Raw genomic sequence first — 23,353 nt, 5'->3', positions numbered from 1 at the left:
TCAGTCTGTTCCTAATTGTGTGTTGGGGAGCTCTCCCAGAGATGTGCTTTGACACGATCCCAGCATTCACTGGAACTGCTTGAGTTTTGGGACTTCCCAGGATGATTAGCGTATCTTGGTGAACAATGGTCTAAGCAACTCATTAAATTGTAGCGTATCCTCCTCCCTCTCTGTGCTTACTCCCAACTTCTGGAGAGCCTATTAGAGGTTTGGCAGGAACTGTATGGTTATGCTCTAGATACGCTTTGGATATATTATTGTCACAGTTGAGGTATTGCAAAAGCCATGCCGTTCCTGTCTTTATCCTAGTGAGGTACCTCTTTTGATTGTGCAATATCTGTGGCTAATTACACAGCAATTGCAGTGTGCCACCAGCCACCCACAATTCATTGTCAGCTCCTTGGGGATGTAGATGAAGAAGGAAAGATAATGTTTTCTTTCTCCAGTCCAGTGATTTGGCTTGCCTCTTTTTTTAAATCCCCTGCTCCTTCAGGTAATAAAGCCAGATGGTAGTGACAAAGAAACAGAAGCCACACATGAATCAGATGTCCCTGAGGATATGTCGGGGACTTGCATTCCTCAAGAGACATCGAAAGGCGATGCTAAAAGTCCGGATGTCATTATAGAAGCTCAGTTTGATGATAATGATGCAGAGCATGGACAAGACCACTTGCAGGATATGTTGACTGATGACATTAAGAAACTTTCCCTGGATACCAGTGAAAAGGGTGAGTAGATCAGATTGCTGATTTAAACCTTTATTTGAGCAAACTGTTGAAGTATTACTTTGTTGCCTTGCTTTGCTGCAAGATATAAAATACAGGCATAAAAGCTTAATGCCTTAAACTTCTATCCCTTTCTGCTAAACTGCCTTCATAGTTTTGAATGGATATTAAGGACTGGGTTTTATGTAGTTTTGATTGATGCAAAGTAAATCTGTGAAACAGGAGTCACACCTTTAGATTTGCAATTCTCAGGGCTGTCTGGGGACTGCTGGTTGGTGTTTAATTCAAGATGCTGCTGTAGCAGTTTCCTTCATTGCTGCTTGGCTGGCCCAATCTACGTGTCTCAGTTTGGGGATAAGGATATATTTCCTTGGGGGCATGTAGGTTGGTTGCTGTTTTCAAACAGTTGACTTACGAGCAACTTAAAGATTTGGTCCATTTAAAAAGAAAATTACACTAAAACCTAAAGCCAATTATGCGATCTGTTTTGAAGGCAAACCTATTTTATTCTGAATCTGAATTCCATCCAAACCATCAAGTGTTGCTTAGGGCAAAATAAAATAGGCTCCCCTGTCCCAAACTATGCTTACGCTGCTCTTCGCATATCTTTTCTAGTACTAAATCCTTTCCTGAAATGCTGTGTATTGAAAGGATTGTGGCAATTGGCACATTTAACATATGCCTTCAGCTGCTGCTGAAAAATTTGCCAAGAGAGATATTCTGGTGCATTCCTGCTGCATGCCCCAGTTGTCCAGAAAAGATGTCAATAACTTAGGATGTATCCACTATCTGGATGAGTGCACCCTCAGTAAGTTTGCAGATCACACCAAGTTGGGTGGAGTGTCAATCTGCTGGAGGGCAGGAAGGCTCTGCAGAGGGGTCTGGACAGGCTGGATCGATGGGCCAAGGCCACCTGTGTGAGGTGTCAGGTCCTGCGCTTGGGTCACACCAACCCCACGCAGCGCTGCGGGCTGGGGGCAGAGTGGCTGGGAAGCTGCCTGGTGGGAAAGGACCTGGGGGTGCTGGTCAACAGCCGGCTGAACGTGAGCCAGCAGTGTGCCCAGGTGGCCAAGGAGGCCAACAGCGTCCCGGCTTGTATCAGAAACAGTGTGGCCAGCAGGACCAGGGCAGTGACCGTCCCCCTGTACCGGGCACTGGTGGGGCTGCACCTTGAACCCTGTGTTCAGTTTTGGGCCCCTCACGACAAGAAGGACACTGAGGTGCTGGAGTGTGTCCAAAGGGATGGGCAACAGAGCTGGTGAAGGATCTAGAGAACCAGTCTTGGAGTGGCTGAGGCAATTGGGATTGTTTAGCCTGGGGAAAAGGAGGCTCAGGGGAGACCTTATCGCTCTCTACAACTACTTGAAAGGAGGTTGTAGTGAGGTGGTTGTTGATCTCTTCTCCCAAGTAGCAAGCGATAGGACAAGAGGAAGTGGCCTCAAGTTGCACTAGGGGAGGTTTAGATTGTATATTTGGGAAAATTCTTCACTGAAAGGGTGGTCAAGCATTGGCCCAGGCTGCCCAGGGAGGAGGTGGAATCACCATCCCTGGAGGTGTTTAAAAAACGCCTCGATGTGGTGCTTTGAGACATGGTTTAGTGATGGACTTTGGTAGTCCTGGGTTAATGGTTGGGCTTGATGATCTCAAAGGTCTTTTCCAGCTTAAAGGTTTCTATTATTCTATGAAGATGCACAGACCTCTGCCTATACTGTTGGTAGACTTCAGTTTTTCACACCTGTCTATTAATAAAACTGGAAACTACATGAGTGGAAGTGTTGCAGTTTTTATAAACAAAACATTGGTTTCAGCTTATGAATGGAGCTGCCACCTCACCAGTTTGTGATGCTATTTCCTTCTGGGTACCTCCACTGTCTCTGAGTTACTGTCAAGGTGTGTGAACCAACTTCCATCTTGTTCTGTTACTTTCCAGCGTAGGGCTTGAACTGGGAGTTACTTGTCTTTTTTTGTTTTACACAGCCAGTTATTAACCTCGTCTTTTTTTGCAGTCTTGGACACTGTGTTATAGCTACATACTGTTGAGCTGCCACTTTTGATTTGACAATTTCAAATCTCCTAAAATGCTCCTGAGTCATGTGTTGTGTTTGATGCATCTTTGTTTCTTCTGATAGCAATGCCAAATTAAAATTCAGAGAAATACATTCTAGTTTGATACCAGCATCTAAAAATAAATACAGACTTGACCCAATATTTTACTTTACCTGTATGATTGTACTTCAGTGTAAAGGCTTGATGAAAGTTACTTTTCTTGGTGCATCATAGTTCCTTGAAATGCTCTGGAGTGATCTGTATTGGAGGTTATCAAGACATCTCTTAAAATCTGTGCCAAGTGGTTTTTGCCATTTAATTCTATCTTGAGGGAATATTTGTAGGGCAAATGTTACATCAGCTTATTGTCTACACAGTTGAAATCCAACTTACTTTTCCATTGCAGTTGCCTAAGCCAACTGTTTTCAAGGCCTTTCCATGTTCATCCTTAACAAGCCTTGTGGCTGGTGTGAGTGTGCCAGTTAGATTTCTGCTGAGTTTGTATTTTGCTATCGCCTCTTTTAATAGTTGCTTCAGCTTCTCTGGCTATATAACCCATATGGATTTTTCTCGAGTTTCTTCTTGCTCTGCTTTTTAATGCCTGCCTTTTTTTTTTTTTTTTTCATACATATAAAGTTTACGATGCTGCTTTTTCTGAAGGTGTTTTTGAGCAGTTGATGATTGCTTTGGCTTGTTTCCTGTCTTTCATGCAATTTCTCATATCATCACTTACCCATATTTTAAGTCTTGCCTGGAAAACAGCTATAGTTATTCTAGCATCAGTGATAACTGTCATTAAAAAAGAAAAGATCCTGCCAAATTCAGCCTTCACAGGTGTGGCTCAAAATGCTTTTTTAAAAGGACCAAACATACACTTCTTCAAGCCAGAACTTAGCCTTAGAGTATAATACCCTCTTGACTTCTAAGGCCATCCACTGAAATGTGGTACTGGCATCAGGAGGCAGAGCGCTTTGCAGGGTTGAACTGTAGTGATGGAAGTGATGGACCCTCTGTAACGTGGGTCTGCCCTGGGAGGGCTGCTTGCCTGATGCTGCCCATTGAACTTTTCTTTAAAGTAAACTGCATATGAGCCTTTTCTTTTGTGTTATATCCCTTTTGCCTGAAATGACTACTGCAGCAAAACAGAGAGAGGTGGATGGGAGATGAGATCCCATGGGGAGATTTCCTGCTGACCCACCAAAACCAGTGCTTTCCTTACTTTCCCTGAGAGCATTGCTTTGTAGGATTTATGACACAGACTCATTGCATGGCCTTATGCACAGAAAGGAGCAGGAGAAATAATTTTTGGCCAGTGCAACTCATAAGTGAACACTTGTACTGGGCTTTCTTCTTTATTTCCCTAGCATAGGGAAGTCTGAAGGTTTCGGGCTGAACAAAGATGCTATCATATTTAATAAAATAAAATCAAGAAACAGTCTATCGTATTCTCATGTGCACTTTAAGTATGTATATGCATACATGTGTGTGTATGTATAAACAGATCCATATATATGACCTAAACAAAATCCAAACTAAGCAAAAACCCCACCAGATTTCTGAGGGTGAAAAATATCCATAGCTACTTTAATAGAATCAAAAGTAAATTTTACTCATTTTGGGGCAAAAACCCCCAGTCACGTTGATATGGTGCTCAAATCTTTGTGCATATACACAAGCTCTGCAGATTGCTGCCTCTCAGTTGCTAGATGGCTTTTGTCCTTTGTGACAGAGGAATAGCATTACACTGTCTCTGTTGCTGGCTCATTTGTTCTGCTGCTGATGGTCAGAATGAAAACCACGAAGAATAAAAGTAGACATGTCATTTGAATTAAGAGCACTCTGGGTCAACACTGGGAGTGCAGGCTTTTTTGATATCTTTTTGACCCTGGCCTTGTGTCCCATCCCTTGTTGTGGCACTGTTACTCTTCAGAGCACAGTCACCCCCTCCATCTCTAGTTACACGCTGGGGCAAAGAATTTGGGATTGGCTCTTGCCATCAGAAGCTCTGAAGCATTGAAGCATTGTGTACACTGATTACGGCCCAGATTTGAGTGGATTGAATTTCCCTGAAGTCATTGTATGATGGGCTTCCTGTGCCTCTGTGGGGCTTAAAGCAAACTGGTAGAAACTGTTTGCGTGGGGCTGCAGGCTGAGACTCAGATGTTGGATGTGTCATCACCAAGTGCTGCAGTTATCAGAGCTGTACTTCCTGCCCTTCTCTGCATAAGACCCCAGAAGGGATGGGGTAAGCAAGAGAGAGGTTTACAGAAGTGAAGACACCATCACATTCAGCCCAATTCTCAGCCCATGTACTTTCTGAAAGTTCTTGTGCTCACAAAAATGCATCATTCTTGCTTTGTTCAGGGATATTTAAGTGAAAGTTCGTAATTGATGTTTCTCTGTGTTGTGGTTTAACCCCAGTCAGCAACTAAGTACCACTTGCTCACTCCCCACCCACCTGAGGGATGGGGAGGAGATTGAGGGGGGAAAAAAGGTAAAACTTGTGGGTTGAGATAAGAACAATTTAATAATTAAAATATAATAATAATGATTGTAATTAAAAGGAGAGAGGGGGAGAGAGGAATACAATACAAAAGGGAAAAGAAACCAAACCAAGTGATGCACAATACAACTGCTTACCACCAGCTGACTGATGCCCAGCCTGTCCCCAAGCAGTGATCGGTCCCTCCTGGCCAGCTCCCCCCAGTTGATACGCTGAGCATGATGTTCTGTGGTATGGAGTATCCATTTGGCTGGTTTGGGTCAGCTGTCCTGGCTGTGCTCTCTCCCAATTTCTTGTGCCCCTCCAGCCCTCTCCCAGGCAGGGCCTGAAAAATTGAAAAGTCCTTGACTTAGTATAAAAATTAGCAAGAAACCACTAAAACCATCAGTGTGCTATTAATGTTGTTCTCACACCAAATCCAAAACACAGCACTGCACCAGCTACTGAAAAGAAAATAAACTCCATTGCAGCCAAAGCCAGGACACACTTGTGAGCAGCTGTCCTGGTCAAGTGAACTCTTCTTGCAAAGTAGTTGGGTTACAGATTATCTTCAGAAAAGTGTCTGATGTAGGAAGTGATGAGCTAGCATCACTTTTCCTCTTCAGCATGCTGTTCTACACAAAAAGCAATATTGCCTTGTTCCAAAGTTAAGTTGTCTTATTGTTAAGTTTTGGTCATTGGAGGCAGGTCTTCTTTAGCAAGGTTGGAAATCTCTTTCCTCTTGCTTTTTCAGCTCCATTTCCAAGGTGTAAATATCTCCACATGGAGAATAAACATTCTGTTCTTTTTCTTTACAAAGACAGTAACAATAAGGACCCTGAAGAAAGTTTCTCAGCTCCCTTACTAGTGTCCTTCAAACCCTCTCTGGGGTATCTACGCCCTATTGAAATGCAGGCAGAGGACAAGGAAATAGCATCCTGGTGCTAGTCTGAACAATATTGTGTACACAGAAAAGATTAATTCTCTGTAGTGTGTGGTAAATGTCATGCAAGTCCTCTGTTTTACCCTGAGACCTCAGCTTACTCTGTGTCACTGCTGTCCTTAGAAGTCATCTGCCTGTTGACATGACCTTTGCCAGATGTGTAATTCTTTTCCTTAATCCTCATTCACATTGACTACCGCAACAGAAGTAATGTAACTTTTATCTTGCCACTTAGTGCTGAGCTGGAATACATTACTTCTGTGACTTGTTGCTACAGTAGAAGGATTTTCCTTATACTACATTTCAATATGTAATAAAAAATAGAAACTTCTCTGTGTCCTCTCAACCCAGGAAAAGTGCAGAATGTTCTGTACACAATACTTCACAATGCTGTATCCCTATACAGACTGGCGTGTCACATGAGTTTCATACAAATGTGAGCTGTCTCTTGTTAAATATTGGAATCAAAATTCTCTGATAAGGAAACATCAGCAATTGAACAGTAGCAGTTGCACTCTTGAGAATGGCAACTGTGCTCATAAAAGTGCCTCAGACTTTTTTAGCAAAAGGATATTAATATAAAAATTTGTAAAACTGTGTCACTATGCCAAAAGCTATCCTTGTCAAACTAGTTTGCTCAGCTTTTTGCAGCTCTTCTCATGAGAGGTCTTACTTTACCAGATACACAAAATATCCTGCTTCCCACGGCGTGGCTCACAGAAATCATCAAGCTGGTGGACCAGCTGCCCTGGCAGTGATCAGATAGTTGTGTTTGTTCAGGATTTCCACTTAGACCTACACTTCTGCTAATCAGAGTTTGAATATGTGAATGTCTGAGGCTTACTCACTGCTTTGATGTAATGAAGTTTGAATAAAAATAGCTTGTTTACATGCGGAGTAAACTGACAGCTAACTCAGCCGATTGTGTGATGGAAAACTGAATCAAATAGCTGATGGCTAACAGGTAGAATCAACAGAATTTGGGTTGGAGATGCTGCAGAACTTGCTCCTGTCTCCCTGTCAGTTCAGCATTGGCTGTGTGGACACTGGTCAATCTCTTTTCAAGTCAAGTGAGACTGTCAGTCTCTAGTAGCCCTGGTAAGGTCAGAAATTATAACCTAAAATTGCTTGGTGTCCATTCTGGTCCTGGCTGGAGGCTGTTACTGAGTATTTTGGGATTGCTTGGCTTGACAGAAATGGTGGCATTTGGTAACTTCACTATATGGTTGTGTGATAGTGCATTAAGCCATTCTTTTCCCAAGGTGACGCTGTAGAAAGGTTTTTGCATCCTTCTAGCAAAGAAGAAAACTGTATTGATAATCTGGAGTTCAGTCCCTTTTTGCAGTTCTGCGCCTCCTCATGCACTTCCATGCCCCCTCTTTGCTTTTGTGATCTCTCTCTCTTCTTTTAAGCTTGACAAGGTGCCTTTTGTGTCTTCATCTGGCACCTGGAGTCCTTCTGCAGTTTGCAGTGTCATATTGGCATAAGGCAGAGTTCAGAGAGATACTGCTATTCCTCTCCTTGGCCAAGGCTGGTAGGGAAAGGATGATGGTGACGAGAATCTGGACACCGTATTGTCCCTGTGCTCTGCTCAGGTTACCCCTTCATTCAGTTTAGCTGCCATGAAATATCTGACAAATTTGGAGCCCACCAGTGTCACTGACTGCTGGAAGGAATAACTGTTCTTTTCCCCCTTCTTCAGAGGCTCCCATTCACTGAGTGCTTTTAAGGAGTCTTCACGCTTCTTTCCTAGCCTGCAGCTTTCTGGAGATGGCTCGTCTCTACTGCATAGCTCTTAACATTTCTAGGCCACAGCAGAGTGAACGCTCACCAGGAAATCTTCTCAGTTACACGGCTTTTAATAGAAATCCTTGAGGTGGAACTGTCAAAAATCAGATCGGTTTCACTCTGCTGAAGCCTGGAAAACCAGCAGAGAAGCTGGAGCTTTTTCAGCTGCCCGAGACAGCTCTGTATTAGTTTATCCTAAGTTCATGTTTGTGGGTCTTTGGATCTAGCTCTTTTGGTTGTTGCTGTAACTTTTCTTAAATGAGAGCATAGATTTCTCGAAGAATAAACAGTATAGCAACTTAAGAAAAGTGTTCTACTGTTATTGAACAAATTGGGTTTTACGGTTGCATTGATTAAATGCTGTGGGCTGAATAAGCTCCAGTTATTCTTCTGTTGCACAGCTGAAGCTTGCAATGGAAGTTAATGTTGGGAAAGCTTCTTATGCTGTTTTTCCCTAGTAAGTTATCTTGACCCCCAAAGACTTCTTAAGTAAGGCCAAATAAAAAAAAACAAACCCCAACCCCACAAAAACAACCCAATTGCTTACACAATTAGGTAACAGGAATTTGATTAAGTTCAGCATACTACCACATGTTCCTGAATTCACCTGTGTTTCTCCTTTGAGTTACAAGTTTAGGTCAAGTAAGTGAGAGGGCATGATACTGAGAATGAATGGTGGGTGTGAAGATAAACATATTAGAGTACGGTCATTGTTAGCAGCAAGGTTTCCGGGATGAATCAGATTAGGATTCATTCAGCTAACATATTTTCCATGCAGTAGTGAAATTGGACACACACACTTTGGGAACAAATGCACATGCAGGAAGGAAGAACGTTAAGTAGATAGGCAAAATACTCAATGGAAATGTTTCTGTAGCATTATATTTTTACTTGCTATTAATGTAACAAAACCGTATTTATGTAGACTGCAACACTACCTGATTTTTTTTGGAGGGTTAAGTCTGTCGCAATAAAGCTTCCAACCCTGCTGTTGACTGGCAACTTCGGAAGGACATGAGAGGGCCAGGAGCCCCGAGTACCTGTGTGGTGGTTGTAGTAATGTTACGTGGCTACTGAGGCAGCTGATTTGATCTGTTGGGCTGGACGGTAGCTTCCCAAAATGATGCTGAATCTTTGTTGTGGATGAGGCTTTGAGGGTTCCAAGGAAAAGTGACGCTCCTATCTCATCATTCTGCCATCTCCTCCATCCTTCCTTGTGGAGGGAGGTGGCTAAATATAAGTAAATAATTATATGCTTGGCTGCTTTGTGTGTTTAAGGAAGCCAGCTATACTCACCTCTTCACATTGCCTTTGCTCTGTGTTGAGATGATTGTCTCTCTGCTGTACGCATCCATTATTATGCCTTTCCTTCACTTCTCTGAGGGTCTGCTCCTGCCTGTGCATCTTCAAAAGTCTCCTTGTGGACCATCTGATCTCCTGGCCCTCATCTTCACTGTGCCATTGGGCATGCAGGTGTGTGAGTTCAGGTGTTTAGACATGAACAGCTGTGGCAGGGTGAGTCTGATTAAATGAAAATTCAAAATAAACATCTCTAAGGAAGTCAATCTTGTTCATTAGATGCACAGGTCTGTGACGAGACACTCAGGAGTGCTGCTCCTGAGACAGCTTTGGAGCAGCTTTGCTTCTTACCTGCAGAGCCCTCTTGCATTGCACACAGGAGCTGTTAGGCTGATGTTGAACAGGCTGCATGTATTTAATTCCAAAGCTGTTGGCTTAACAGTCTCATCACAGTGAAGTGCCTGTTCTTCCCTCCATCACAGGGGGAGAGCTCTGTGTGTGGAGATACAAATACTCACAAAGTACTGCTTCTTGCGTGATATTTTCTTAAGTGAGCCTTCTTATAAAGCCTGTTTAAAATAAATTCCAGTTTTGAATAGTACCTGGTACCTGGCAAAAGGGCACTTTGTGTAGGGAGGAGGGGCTCTTTGGTCTGCAAGATGAGACTTCAGAGAGGGTTCACTTGGACCTCTGTACTGTGGACTCCATGGGGGAGAAATCTGCGAAGATGAGGAGAAGCTCAGAGTTCCTACCTCTTTAGGTACCAACATAACTTTGTAGGAACTGAAATCATCCAGGGAGGAACAAGTGTTTCTAAGAAACCAGATCCCTTTGCTTTGATCCTCAAAACCTTATGTTTTGGTTTATTTAGTGAAGGAAGGACTGAGTGTGATGCGAACCGCTGGTTCATACCATTAAGTTTTGTGTTCCGGAGGAAAAACCTGTTATGTGCCAATAAACATCAGCAGCAGAATGTGAAGAGCCCTTGTACAGTCTTCTAAACAGCAACATGTTTCCTTCTTATTGTTCCTAAAGATGAAGATTGTAGCAGAACAGTGTAACCCAGGGCAAATCTGTGCATGCATTTGAACGTATCTCTTTTTGGTTGAAGGGAGTTTTCATTTCCATGTCCCTTGCATTGATATAGACAGAACTTCCAAAACCACATCCTTTTTGAATGTGACACACAATCCTTGATATATTTGTAATGAATTGGTTTGTTTTATGCTTCCCTTATATATTTGGTACTAAAACATAATATGCTGAAAACTGCTTACTGAAGCAGACATCAGAGAACCTAAGTGTTGTTAGTAAGTGTCAGTAAGCTGAAGAGCAGTATTTTCTTTTTTTAAAGCTTCCTATCACTACTGCCTTCTGATGGGATTCTTAGATATGCCCATGTAGAGTAAGCCAACTAACTTCTCAAGCATATTTTTGGGTTTTTTTGTCTAGCTAAAGTAGCAAACATTAAACTTTTTTTTTTAAAAAAAAACTTGTTTCTTTCCATCCAGGGAGGGAGATTTTTTTTTCCCAGTGAGTTGTTTTTGAGATCTGAAACTGCGATGTATTTTCATTTGCAACTGGATATTGCATCTTTAATTGTATTCTTTTTGGACAGAATTGCAAATTTCCAGTGACCAATGCAAACCCAGTGAAAATAATTTTGGATCTGTCACAAGTAATCAGAATTCTAGTCTGATGACTTTTGGTCTGCTTTGGCCACCTTTTAATCTCACAGTAATTTAATTGTAAAAGAAAATCTGGGGGGCTTTGAAAAAAAAAAAAGTTTGACCTAGGAATGCCTGTCAGGCAAATCTAAGTGTGTATTGAAGTTGCCTAAACTGATCGCTTACAGAGAGAGGCAAATTCCATGTGTCCTGGATCTGTTTTGTTGGTAATAACATAACTAATTTGAGTTGCTTTTTGTATCTAGTGCCTAATTTTTTTTAAGTAAGACTATTACAGTTTTGGTTTGTCAGATAATCGCTGAAAGGAAAACACTGAGATTATAATGCAGTTTCACTGGATCCTAGTTGCTGAAGTGTGTTTTCACTGTAAGATAAGCTTATGAAGTATTGCCCAAGCTAACATAGTAAATCTTTCTCAGAAAACATGTCTTTGCCCAGGGTGGAAATATTGAATGGTCATTGGATAACCACTGCAGTAAAGGGGTCAGAATAATTCATTTTAAGTTTGGCATAATGCAAGGACTTTCTTCCTACCTCCCCTGCTCAAAATCCTGCTCCTCTCAGAAGTTAGCTCTCCTTTGGGATTGCCTCCGTGGCTCTGCCCTGTTGTGGGAGATGTTTGTGTCTCCCAGCTCAGATTTTCTAGACCACCAGTCTCCAGTGGGGCCCTGATACCTCCCCTCTGCCCACCCACCGAATTCCATTTTCACTGGAGGGAAGGGGGCTGTGCGGTGAAGGAGAGGGACTGTCAGAAGCGTATTTAGGGGACTTGGGTATCAGACTCTTGTGGCTGATTATTGCTGTTGAGACTGAGATTTCTGTGCAGTAATTTGAGAATTGAGTCAGGTGGGCACTGGATCTGGGTAGCTGTCCTTTCTGAGCAGCGGGTTTGTCACAGGGAGCTCTCATTGCTGGTGCTTTGCTGTGGTAGGCTCCCGAGTGTTAGATGTAGCCCTGGTACTGACAGAATTTTGACTTCAAAAGCAGCAACTGCAAGCTATAGAGAAGTCCACTTCTCTTGGCCCCAGGAGTAGAGTTCCTTGTGTGTCGTCTTCCCTGGGCCTTGTTTCAGGAGCATTCCCCATTAGCAAATGTATGCGATGACCTTTTAGATACTGAAGTTGATTAGGAAAGATGGGTAGGAATTAAGTAGATGTCTGGGATTTGCTGCTTTCTTTCTTTCTATTGCTGGTATAGTTGTAGATCCCAGGCTCTGTCTGCTTGGGTCTCTAATAATCCCAGGCTCTGTCTGCTTGGGTCTCTAATAATCCTAGGATTTTTTGGTAGGGATGCTGGAACTGGAGACACCCCTGAAGAAGATGATGATTCTCCAGCCAGCCAAAGGCCACCTGCTTAATGTTGGCTGTGAAGGGAAAAGGGAAGTTCTACCACGTGCCACAGTGAGAATTTAGAAGCTTTCTGGTATCTGTACTGGGTTCACGTGGGGCTCAGCTTCAGCAGGACAGGGGGCAGTGCCCTAGCCCTGCATGTTCTTCATCCCAGGCAAAGGGAGCTCTGGTCACCAATTTGCCATGCTCCCTTTGACAGCTTCGTCCTGGTACTTCTGTGCTTTTGCATGTGTGTGTGATATCTCTCAAGATGTCACTGCTGGCTCCTTTTTTTTTCAGGGAAAGCTGTTTCAGTGAAAAAATCCAAGCAACTGCTTGGAGAACTGGGAGTTGGAAGGATAAGTGGAAAGAAGGCAGCGCTAACAAGGGCATGTTCCTCACATGGCTCCTGGTGCTGTTCTCATTCTTGCCTGCTGGACCTCGAGTTGCTGCTGCTGTTCTGCTATGCTGGGAAAGCAGCAAATGCAGCTCGCTCTTTTTTCCCCAAACATGTTTAGATCTAGTTTCTCTTCCAACTAGTATGTGCTGTTCTGTGGGGAGAAGTTTACTCCAGTAAAGCCCTGGGCTAGTGGCAGGTGTGCCTGAAGGCATGGCCTTTGGAAGGCCACCAACCTCCCTTGCCCTCTGGCTTTGCTAGGGTTTCTTTGTTCCAGATCATCCTGTTCTTTGTCCTAGCTGTCTTTATGGTTGGCACACGGTAAACTTATGACTATTAACTGATGGCTTGAAAATTTATGAGAAAACAAAATGGCCTCTTGCTTTTATTCTTTACTAACCGGTTGCCTGGTATGACCTTCAGGTAGCAAAGATCTTGGAGGAGGTAAGCAAATGAGGTAAATTGGATATCCCCACTTTTTAAACTGTTTATAATTATCTGAGCAGTTTTTTCCCCCAACTTGTTTGTCACCATGAAACTCTGGGTGGTTTTATCCCTTAGTAACCTTGGCTGTGGCAAATCTGACTCCATTTCAGTAGGAGAAGTAAAAGAGAAATGGGTTTGCTGCTGCTACTACTGCTGCTTTTTTTAGGAAAGTAGAGTTTTATGTAAACCCCTGAATATCTGTCCATCCTCCTCTTGGCCTCGCTAGCAAGTCGGTAAAGATAAAATAAAAGTCACTTAGATTCTTCTGAAAAAGATGGTCTCTGGGGAGAGGCGAAGTCTGAAGAGCTTTGTATCAGAAGGCAAAGCTGGGGATAATTAGTGGCATATGAGAACCAGCGTTTGTCATTAGAGCGGTAGCTGTCATTGTCAAACGACTGCTGGGATGACGTTGCCCGAAGGCAACCCAGGCCGTCTGCAGCAGCAGGACCATCTGTGAACGTGCCCTTGTGATGGTGGTGCACAGCCGTTCCCCTCGGGGCAAGCTGCTGCCCCCCCGCTGCCCCCCCGGCTCCCCCCGAGTGTCAGTCCCCAGTGCCCTGGCACTGCTTGGCACTGCCGGCAGCTGCAGCCGCCCCTCCCGCAGCCCAGCCCCCTTCATCTGTCATGTCACCAGCAGCCTCCATCAAGGGTCCCTGCGGGGCAGATGGGTGTCATCTGGGGGCCAGGGTCTGTGCATCACCGCTGCCCTCCTTGCGTCTTTCTTGCATTCGCGAGCGCTGCGGCCCTGCTCTAGCATGGTCTTCAGCGAAATGCTGCTTTATCTCATGTCTTCTAAGGGAAACAGTGACAGCCACGTCCCTTGAAACTTGGTTGGTGTCACGGTCTCTCTTTAAGAAAGCAAAACTTCTTTTGAACACTCAAGGCCTGATTTTAGCACCTGTGCTTGAGATGGATGCGATTGCCATACAAGTAGAAAAAGGCAGCCATCTTCCACGAGCCCTCCAGACGAGTATGTGGATGTTCCCATCCAAAAAATGCTGTCAGACCAGTAACCACTGGCCCGCAGCAGGGAAGCGGCTCAAGAAGAGACTGGTCCCAGCCTTCTCCATGGCAAAAATTGCTTTGGAAGTTTGTAAATGCTGAATGCATTCGGTGTGCCAGCCACCTGTAGCAGATACTTCCAAACTCAGACATTTGAATATTTGAAAACTGCAAACTAGAAATTAGTTGATTTAAAGATTATTGGCATCTGGTCAAGAGATTCCAGGGGGAGGGAGCTATTTGTCATATATACCGATTACTTTCATGAAACCTTTTCATAATCCTGATCCACAGTGAAAGAGTGTCAGCTTAGTAGATACGGTTTCAGTTTCAAAGATAAACATGCATTTTATAACCCTGCATAGTATTTTTAAAGGAAATTAAATATTAAATGTATGTACTTGAAGGACTACTTCAGTTAATGAAGTTAATGACTTCAACTAACAAATACCAGGAAATTCATGTAGTTCTTAGTATTTAATAAACAGAATGTGTTTTCCACCATTTAGTTTATTATGGCTGGTATGGTTCTACTTGTAAAGTTGGGATTTATTTTGATTTTTGTTGGTTTTCAGCAGATCTATATGGTAAGTGGACATATATCTTTTCTCTGTGGTAGTCTGGAGAAGTAATTGCCTCATGCTTGGCTATTCTAACACTTGAGAGATCTTTTTCCTTTTAAATAAGTCTACTACATGCACCTTGTATTGTAGTGCACAGCAAAGGCCCCACACGAATTTGTCATGGGAATTGCTACAGTAACTGTTGTGTTTTTTTGATGCAGCAAAGGCTGTTGGGATCCCTGGTGTGCACAAAACAAAGCAAGATGATGGACCTAAGGTGAATGATCTCAGACTCCTCCCAGATAAGTTTCTTCAAAGGACAGCCAAGGTAACTCCATGGAGGGACAAGTGAGCATGTGTGCACTCCCGCAGGCTGAAGGAGACCAGCCCTGGCCGCCCTGTAGTCTTTGTCTGTTGATCTTTGAATCTCATTCCCCGTTTCAAAAAGAGTAATTGTCCAATCTGATAAAAATCAAGTGTCTTGTTATTTTTACCAATTATCCTAGTTTAAATTCCCTTTGTTTGTTGTGCAGAATTACTTAGAAAGATCCAGGAAAAGGATTGGATACTAATATGAGTGTCAGGATATCCAAAGTTGTCAGAATTAATTTTTAGAGACTTTGGAAAGGCTGCTAGTGCTGTTGGTTCAAGATTTGAGTCAGGCTCTGAATGCTAAGAGACAAGAAGAGGACTGCTGGATCAGGTCACTTTCATGCCTTGTGCTTTCCCTTGCAGCCTCTGATTCTGGTCCCCGTGGTGGGCTGGGCTGCCCTCTGGTCTCATCCAGCATGACAGTTCTAGTGCTCAGAATTGCACAGAGGTGCAGCTCCTGAAACCTTCTGGAAGGACTCTTCTGTATAAGCTTAGGAAGTCAGCTATAATATTTCTGTTACCCGGTGATTTATTATGGGCTACAAAAATATAGCCTGGATGAACACCCCTCTGGAACAATTATTTAGTGATACTGTAATTTATTACTCTTTTCAAAGCTGTCTTGTATAAAGGTAAAATACCCCCTAACTTCAGAAGGCACAGAGAGGAGGAGGCAACTGCCAAATTCCCCACAGCACATCCTTTCCTGTGGTTAGCATTGGATCTGCCAGCGGCACTGTTTTTGGACTGGCTTGTTCTGTGCTAAATGCCGAAATCACAGGCCGAGGATACAAATGAAAGATATTACAGGAGTTGCTTGTATGTTGTGGCTAATTCCCTGCATTTGGAAGCATCTGCTTCTTGTCTGGTTTTGTTCTGTAATCAAGAAAATTGCTGTAGAGAGCTAGCACTTGGAAGGCACTTTCCTCTTCTATAGCCATGAGCAAGATGGCAAGGAAAATACATTGTAAATAGGTACTCAGTTAAAAAATGCACACACACACACACAGGGAAAACATGATACAGGCCTTGTGATTTTTCCAGATAATTCTGCTAAGCCTCTGTGTATCCCTGTTAAAGAATATAGGTTTCTCTGAAGGCATTAACTGTGCAAACCTTTGCCTCTTCCAGGTGGTCTATATTTTGGAAAAGAAGCATTCCCGAGCAGCTACAGGCTTCATCAAGCTTCTGGCAGACAAGAACAGTGAACTCTACAAGAGGTGTGCCATGTTCTCACCTGTGGACCACAGAGTGCCCAGGGTTTATGTGTCCTTGGCTGATTGCCCTCCAGACTTTGTGACGAGGCCTGAGGACTATTCAAACATGCTCTTCATCTGTCGCATAGTGGACTGGAAAGAAGACAGCAACTTTGCAACAGGGTATGTGGCTACCATTGGAAGTGGAGATGGCTGAGATTTCTAGTTGGAATTCTTCATTTCACTTAATTTGATACATGCAGTAGAGACAGGAATCTGTTAACAAGATGCTTGTCTTGTATCCCTCTGGTATTTGGTGGATAAACTGTGATGAGGTTAAGGACAGCTTGTCACCAGTTAATCTCATGGCTACATAATGTTAGTTTCTTCTGGTGCTTGCTTCAGTGTGCTGGCACATCACAGTATTAATGAGCGTATGGTCTTTGCTCAGAAGAGCTTGCAGTCTGGAGGGAACACACACAGGTACTTAGCCTGACCAGCACAAGCACTGTGGGTGCTGGCAGCCTTTCAATCTTTCCTTCCTTTGTGTAGGAGTAGTACCCAATGTGTAGGCATTTCACCTCTGCCAGAGGAAGATCAGTAGCTGTGAGGCTCATCTTTGGTTTTTAAGCATTTACAGATAAGAAGTAGAAAGAAGTCACAGATTTTTGTGGGTTTAATTTGCATTGCTTCGAGGAAGGCTACTAGAATCAAGAGAAGATTCATTGATTTCTGAAGTAGATGAGAAGGGTGTTGCACTCTGTGTTTCTGGAGTTCGAATTGCAGGCGCTGCCGTGAAGGAGGAGATTTTAAGCCAGGGCTACACAAATGACCTGTACTGGGCTGGATCCAGACTACAAGTTCCTTCACAAGGAAGACCCTGTAGTTTTCAGCATTTTCAGTCTTTTCTTGGGAACAGCTGCAGTGTGCCAAGCTCCCACCTGGAGTGACCATGCTGTTTCCTGTTGAATGGGTCTCAGTAAGAAATGGTGGACATTGATAAATCCTTTCAGTTATCTTGGGAAAAACTGAGTAGTCCTGGTTTAGTTGGTGACCCAGAGTAGGTAACTCTGACCTGTGGTAATGTTGTGGTCAAATTTTACAGGTGATGGGGATCTGGATGTAATCTGGAGCATGTTTGGTAATAGGAGTTGGGCATAAAGCCCAATTTTTCTTTTCCCCTTGCAAGGCTGTTCTGATGGGGTAGCAGAGCTCACATACTGTGTCAGCATGCACTGTGGTTTTTGGAGTCCTCAGCTCAAACTCCTGGTAAAGCCTAAAACTTACATAAAACTTTTTTTAAATGTTGTTGAGAGTAGGTATGTTGGCACAGATCTATCAGCCCTAGAGCTAAAAGAAACTAAACTGAGGTCCCCGTTTCCCTGAGTTTAGCTTTGTTATCAGTTGTAGCTGCTTTGTGTGCCCAGTAGTAGCAAGTTTCACATGTACTCCTCGAGAGCCACATGAGCTGTTAAGTCACTCTATCTCCTAGCTAAACTGCAGGGCATGAACTGAAGTGGCCTCCCTCTGAGCCCCACTTAACTAGGGGCTGGCTGTGCTGTGAACTTCACTGTGACTAACTTTCTTATTGGCAGAGATTTTCTTTGTAGTCTTTGATTCCAACAGAGAAAAGACCGGAGGGTGATTGTACTGCTTGGCTTGTTGTCATGAACAACCCCATTTTCAGCAGAAATGGAGAAATTAGGAAGATGGGCTAATGTCTTTTTTTTTTTTCATTGGCTAATATCTGTGTCTTTAATCTGTGCTTCTGACAGCATTGTATATTCTCTCATCTGGCTGTTTTGGTAGTTTCCAAGATGTAAAGGGTGTTGTCAGGAAAGAAAACATCCATGATTGTCTCCATACATAGCCATTTCCTCTGGGACTCTGTTGTGCTTCAGTTAGTGCCTTGTGGAGATGGGACCATAAAACCCCAGTGACCCATTTTGTTTTTTACTATAAATACATGCTTGTTTAAACACTGAAAGACAAGGAAACCTCTTAAAGGCCCCCAAAACTCCCGTTTGCTTTTAGGCTGGTTTATAAGCTGTATTGCCAGTCATGGCCCACCACCTGAAGGAGAGAAGGGCAGGTGGTCTGCAGCTCATTCATTGCATGCTTGGTTTTTTGAACTGTCTTGTGCACCCATTACTTCTGCCCACAGACTTCATGATACCCCTTTGGCAGCACCACCATGATTTTGAAGGTGTCTGGACTAAAGAGCCTGTAGGTCATCACTCTGCACCATCTAAGTCTGCTGGAAGAACGACAAGGGAAACTTGCTCCATAGTGGGCAGTCATTTCCCCTGGATGCCTTGGGTGTTTCCAGGTACACAGCATCCTGCACCTGAACTCCCCCAGGCTGGCCATGCACCTTCCTTAGCTTTCCTTTTCCCTTGGGAAGTTCAGTGCTGGGTTTCCAAGCACAGTTAATGGTACAGTCTGGTCTTCACAGCGACCACGTGTGCCTGGAGCAGTGGGATGCCCTGGCCATGAGTTTGCCGCTTGCACTGGCCACCCAGGGTGGTCACCTGCACAGGAGCTACCTGACAGTTCCTGGAGGTCCCCTTGGGGAGGGGGGGTGCGTTTCTGTGTCGTGATTGCCACCTGGTGGTGACCAGTGAGACACTGTCCCCTCTGAAGGCCACCCTGTCACCCAGCTTGTGCTGGGAAGGAGCAGGAACTAATGGCTCCATGTCCTGCTGGTGATGCCCTGAGTGTGTGTTGCTGTGCTCCCTCCTGCATGTGAGGTGATGTTACCCTGGCAGTGAAATGCCATTTAACTGCACCTACTTCAGGTAGCAGGCACAACAAAATAGCTCTAAAATAGTCTCCTTTTCCAGATAAATATTACAAGTACTGCCATGTACAGTTATTTTCTGGGGACCTTTGCTCAGTGTTGGAGTCCAGGGCTGTTCAGAGTATTAGTCCAGACATCTCTGCGCTTTTGGAGACGTTTAAGGTGGAATCTTTTTGCCCCCACATATGATGATGGATGAGACTATTAAAAAGAAAAAAAGTAATAGTAAAATGTTAAATCACTGATCCGTCTGTGTCACATGGGGCTTGTGGCTATTCTAGCTCAGGGCCTTAGATATTGGTCTGTCAGGGTGAAAAGATTTGTCATGGCATTTGCAATAAAATGAAATGTTGCAGGATGTTCTTTCGCTTGATGCTCTTTCCAAAGCCATCCAAATGGCTTAAATTCCTTTCTTTTCTGGCATTTTATTCTAAGTTTCGAATTCATCTTGCCATCTCCACTGGGACCTTTGGGCTTTATCAAACCTGTGCAGCTCTGCCTGTGAGCTCCAGCCCCAGTGCAGTGGGAGCAGCCTGACAGCCTTTCCTGCTGTGCCCTCTCCTGCTCTTGTACAAGTTTCCTCTAGGAATGGTGGCTTATTGATGTGTAGGATGTTCTGTTGCTGAAAGAAACCCTCCATGTAGGATGGCTGTGGACAAGTCTGCTCCAGGAGAGACTGAGTAAGGTTGTTAAGTCCCCATGGAATTTATTCACTCCCATTTGGGAGCCTGCCTGGCTTTCCAAAGGAAGCAAGCCTTATGTAATTATGCTTTGTCTTTTTGGAGAGCTCTTATCGTGTAACCTTTGAACATGCTGGCCTGTTTAAGCTGAGTCTGGGGAGTGGAGAGAGCTTAGATGTTTATAGAACTGGGTGGCCGAATAGATGCAATCAGGGTCACCATGAAGGAGAAGATGGCAGCAGGAGTGTGGCTCTTCCCTGGGTGCACACTCATGGGAGCAAAAGCTCTGGTGAGTGGGCACTCGGAGCAGTTTGGTGTGCTTGCAGCTATGGCTGATTTGGAGGAATACCCTGAGCTGTGTCCTGCCCGGTGCCCCTACCACGGCATGTTCCTCTCAGTGCACGCTGCCACCGTGCCTGACAACAGGCTAAGGGTATTCAAAGAATTCAAGGTAATTCTCCCCCATCAGCGTCACAGAAAAGAAGTGTTTACGTCTGTAAGCATTATAATTATTTTTTTTACTTTTAACATTTTAAAAAAACCCCTGAGATACATGCAAGCCTGGGATGTCGCGGATACTGTGACTCCCTGGGAGTGAACGTATGACTGCCGCTGGGCCCTGTGCCTGTAGTTGTTTATAAGCCTCTTGAACTATTCTTGCTACCCTCAGTGGCTGCGGAGCCCTGTGAGTGCTTTTACAGCCTGGCTGTTACTCCGGGGCCATTGGTGATCCTATATGCGTTACCTTTGATCACATGCTGTCCTGTCAGATTTTGCTCTGATGCAAGTCATCGCGTCTGCGTGACTGTAACATGGCCCCAATTAAAGTCAGTTGTACACTTTTTATTTCAAGGTACTTGGGAAATGTTCCCTGGAACACTGTAAATCAAATGTTAATTACTATTAAAAAAATATTAGTCCTATATCAAACCTCTGGGTAAACCCCTTATGGCTCATAATCTAATTTCAGTAAACGGATCAAGAGAACATGGGTTTCAAGACTGAGCTGGAAAGCACTCTGGCATTCAGAGGTGCTTTCCATGACTTGTCGTGCAGATGTCCAGCCGCCCTCCTGGTGCACTTCCCAACCCTGCCCTTCCAAGAGAAGGGGCACCTAAGACTCAAGCCCTTGCCATTTCTGTTTGGTAGGGTGACATGTCCTCTCTTTTCCTCTTTTTTTTTTTTTTTTCCTTGTCTTCTCTCCAATCCATCCTTGGTGGTGCTGGTGGGCCTGCGGACCTGTGGGCTCATTCTTGCTTAATCTCCCAGCTCCGCACTAGACGTTGGAAATGAAGTGGTGATTTCTCTGCTTTACTGTTACTGCTGAGAGAGAGGGAGATAAAACCGATGCCTCATTTATTTACATTAAAATAAGGATCAGACTGGGACCCAGCTGCAGGAACAGAGAGCTCAGCCTCGATGCCAAACGCACACGTATTTCTGCCATACAGTTTGTACATAAAATTGAAACAATGGAGGGAAATATCTTTTATCCTTGTTTTCATTTTTATTTTAAAGCTAGGCAATGTGAACTCTACAATTTACCACGCCACGAAGCGCACAATCCTTTCCAGCATATTACACAATGTGACAGGTTTATTACACAGCCCTTCCCGTTGTGAAGAGAGATAGCTTTGCTTCCATAAAGAAGATGGGCTTGCTTGTGCTGCATGGTTGGGGTTTGTTTTGTGGGTTTATGACACATTTGAAGCTCTGAGAGCATCTTGCTGGTCCAAATGACAACTGCACTGTTTTGGCCCCAATTTAGGAAAGTAATTAGTGCCCGTTCTCACTCACTGGAATTAAAGCAGAAGGATCAATATAATGATTGTGTATTTTATGCAGTGGAAAAACACTTATTAGAGTGCCTGTTTTTGCACTGTGTTATTACCCCTCTCTTTTGTGTCATATTTTGATGGATTTGCCTTAATTTCAGTTGTAATTTTCTTGGGCCAGGAGCATTATCTCTATTGGCTGTAATGTGCCATTCGCCCTAATGGCAGTATATTAAAAAATAAAAAATAATTTACCTCTGTGTACTGTAGAGCAATCTGGGGGTGAGAAGGGGGACAAAGGGGAGCCACCATGGGACATAGGTTCTCATGCGGTATTTGTAACCAGCTGGGGAGGGAATAAATATCCCACTTCTTTGGAGTCCCGATTTGCACACCATGTCCAGAGCTGAATGCTTTTCAGACACCAGAGCTCAGACAAACGTGTACTGGGGTTTGCACTGGAGCAGATGGAAACTTTCTCTAAGCATAATAGAGCAGCAGCCTTATCCGCACATGTGCAGAATACTTCATCGAAGACTGTTAGCATGCGGGGACAGTTCTGCCTGTCTGTGGCTTGCCTCTAGATCGTTGGCTCCTCTCCAGTTAGCTCCTGGTTCAGAGGCTTCTGCTTAGCTAGGAGAGGAGGAACAAACTACTGGGAATGTTTGTGTCCTAGAAAGAACCTGGAAATTGGTTGGAAAGATGATCTGTGGGCCTGTCTGTGTCTGTGACTCCTGCAAGGAAGGCAGAAAGGGTTCTTCACACCTCTGTTCTTACAAGTTTGCCCAGGCAGAGATGCATATCCTTGGGGATGGAGAGCAGTGTGCTGAGCTCCCTGGGAGCTGTCTGGAATCTGGTGGGAATCTGCCCTCCATTTCAGATAGTAGGGGTGAGTCACTTTTTTCAGTGGTGCGGAGAGGAAGGAGGATCTCAAGGGAACCAGCTATATGTAAAGCTAGAGCTGCCTGTGTGGAGGGCACTGCTTTTCTTATCCCTGTTGAATATATTTTTTTCTAAAATTTGACACTTTCTTACCTCTGCAAAAACCTAATAATATAAAACGTCTCCTTAAACTGAGATGCATGAAACAGCCTAGGGTACTGTCTGGCTAGTGTTTCGCATCTCCAGTAGACATAAGCCACAGTGTGGTCTGAAGTCCTCTGCCAAAACTCAGGGAGAAGTCAATGGGTGAAAGAATCCTCTCTGTGGGGACAGTAACAATATGATAGTACTAGTTACACACTTTAAAAAAGCACGCCGTTCTTTCTTTCTACAGGCAATTGGCCAAAAGTCTTGGGCAGGCCGGGGAGATTGAGCCAGAAACAGAAGGGATCCTGACGGAGTATGGTGTGGATTTCTCTGACTTTCCCCCTGAAGCCCTGGAATGTCTTCCCCAGAACCTGCCTTGGGCTATTTCACCGGGAGAGCTGGCCAAAAGAAGAGATTTGAGGTAATGACAAAGAGCGTGGTCTGACACTCCTTAAGTTGATGCAGGCTTGTGCTATTTTGTTTTGCTTTCATCACACTTTAAAAAGGCACTGACTTCATTACATGTACTGTATTACCTGTGCTAGCGTGGAAAGAAACTGCTTTTGAAAGTACCTGCAAACCCAGAAGATCAGTTATTTTGAGAGTGAGTGAGGCAAAGAGGCTTTTTCTCAAAAGAACTATTGAAAACTGAAAACTTGGTGTTTGGCACCTAATCTGAAAGCTTTATGTTTTCGTCTGGAATGTATTACGTATTTTAGTGGTCGTTTTATAGCAGAGATTTTCTGAATGCCTG

At 44.0% G+C, this 23,353-nt stretch overlaps 1 protein-coding gene across 2 annotated transcripts in view; it reads left to right on the top strand.

Annotated features, from left to right (window-relative positions):
- The window catches only part of DIS3L2 (DIS3 like 3'-5' exoribonuclease 2), a 195,990-nt gene that overhangs the window by 58,668 nt on the left and 113,969 nt on the right, over positions 1 to 23,353 (top strand). For both annotated transcript variants that reach the window (XM_056358435.1, XM_056358436.1), the window contains 4 exons: positions 494 to 728; positions 14,969 to 15,075; positions 16,251 to 16,498; positions 22,847 to 23,020. In XM_056358435.1, coding sequence (XP_056214410.1) covers positions 494 to 728; positions 14,969 to 15,075; positions 16,251 to 16,498; positions 22,847 to 23,020 — 764 coding nt within the window. The remainder of the gene's footprint in view (positions 1 to 493; positions 729 to 14,968; positions 15,076 to 16,250; positions 16,499 to 22,846; positions 23,021 to 23,353) is intronic.

Source organism: Falco biarmicus, chromosome 13, assembly GCF_023638135.1.
Source record: "Falco biarmicus isolate bFalBia1 chromosome 13, bFalBia1.pri, whole genome shotgun sequence".
In the NCBI taxonomy this organism is placed as follows: domain Eukaryota; kingdom Metazoa; phylum Chordata; class Aves; order Falconiformes; family Falconidae; genus Falco; species Falco biarmicus.
Note: the sequence above shows the minus strand (reverse complement) of the source record. Positions and strands in the feature narration are given on the sequence as shown.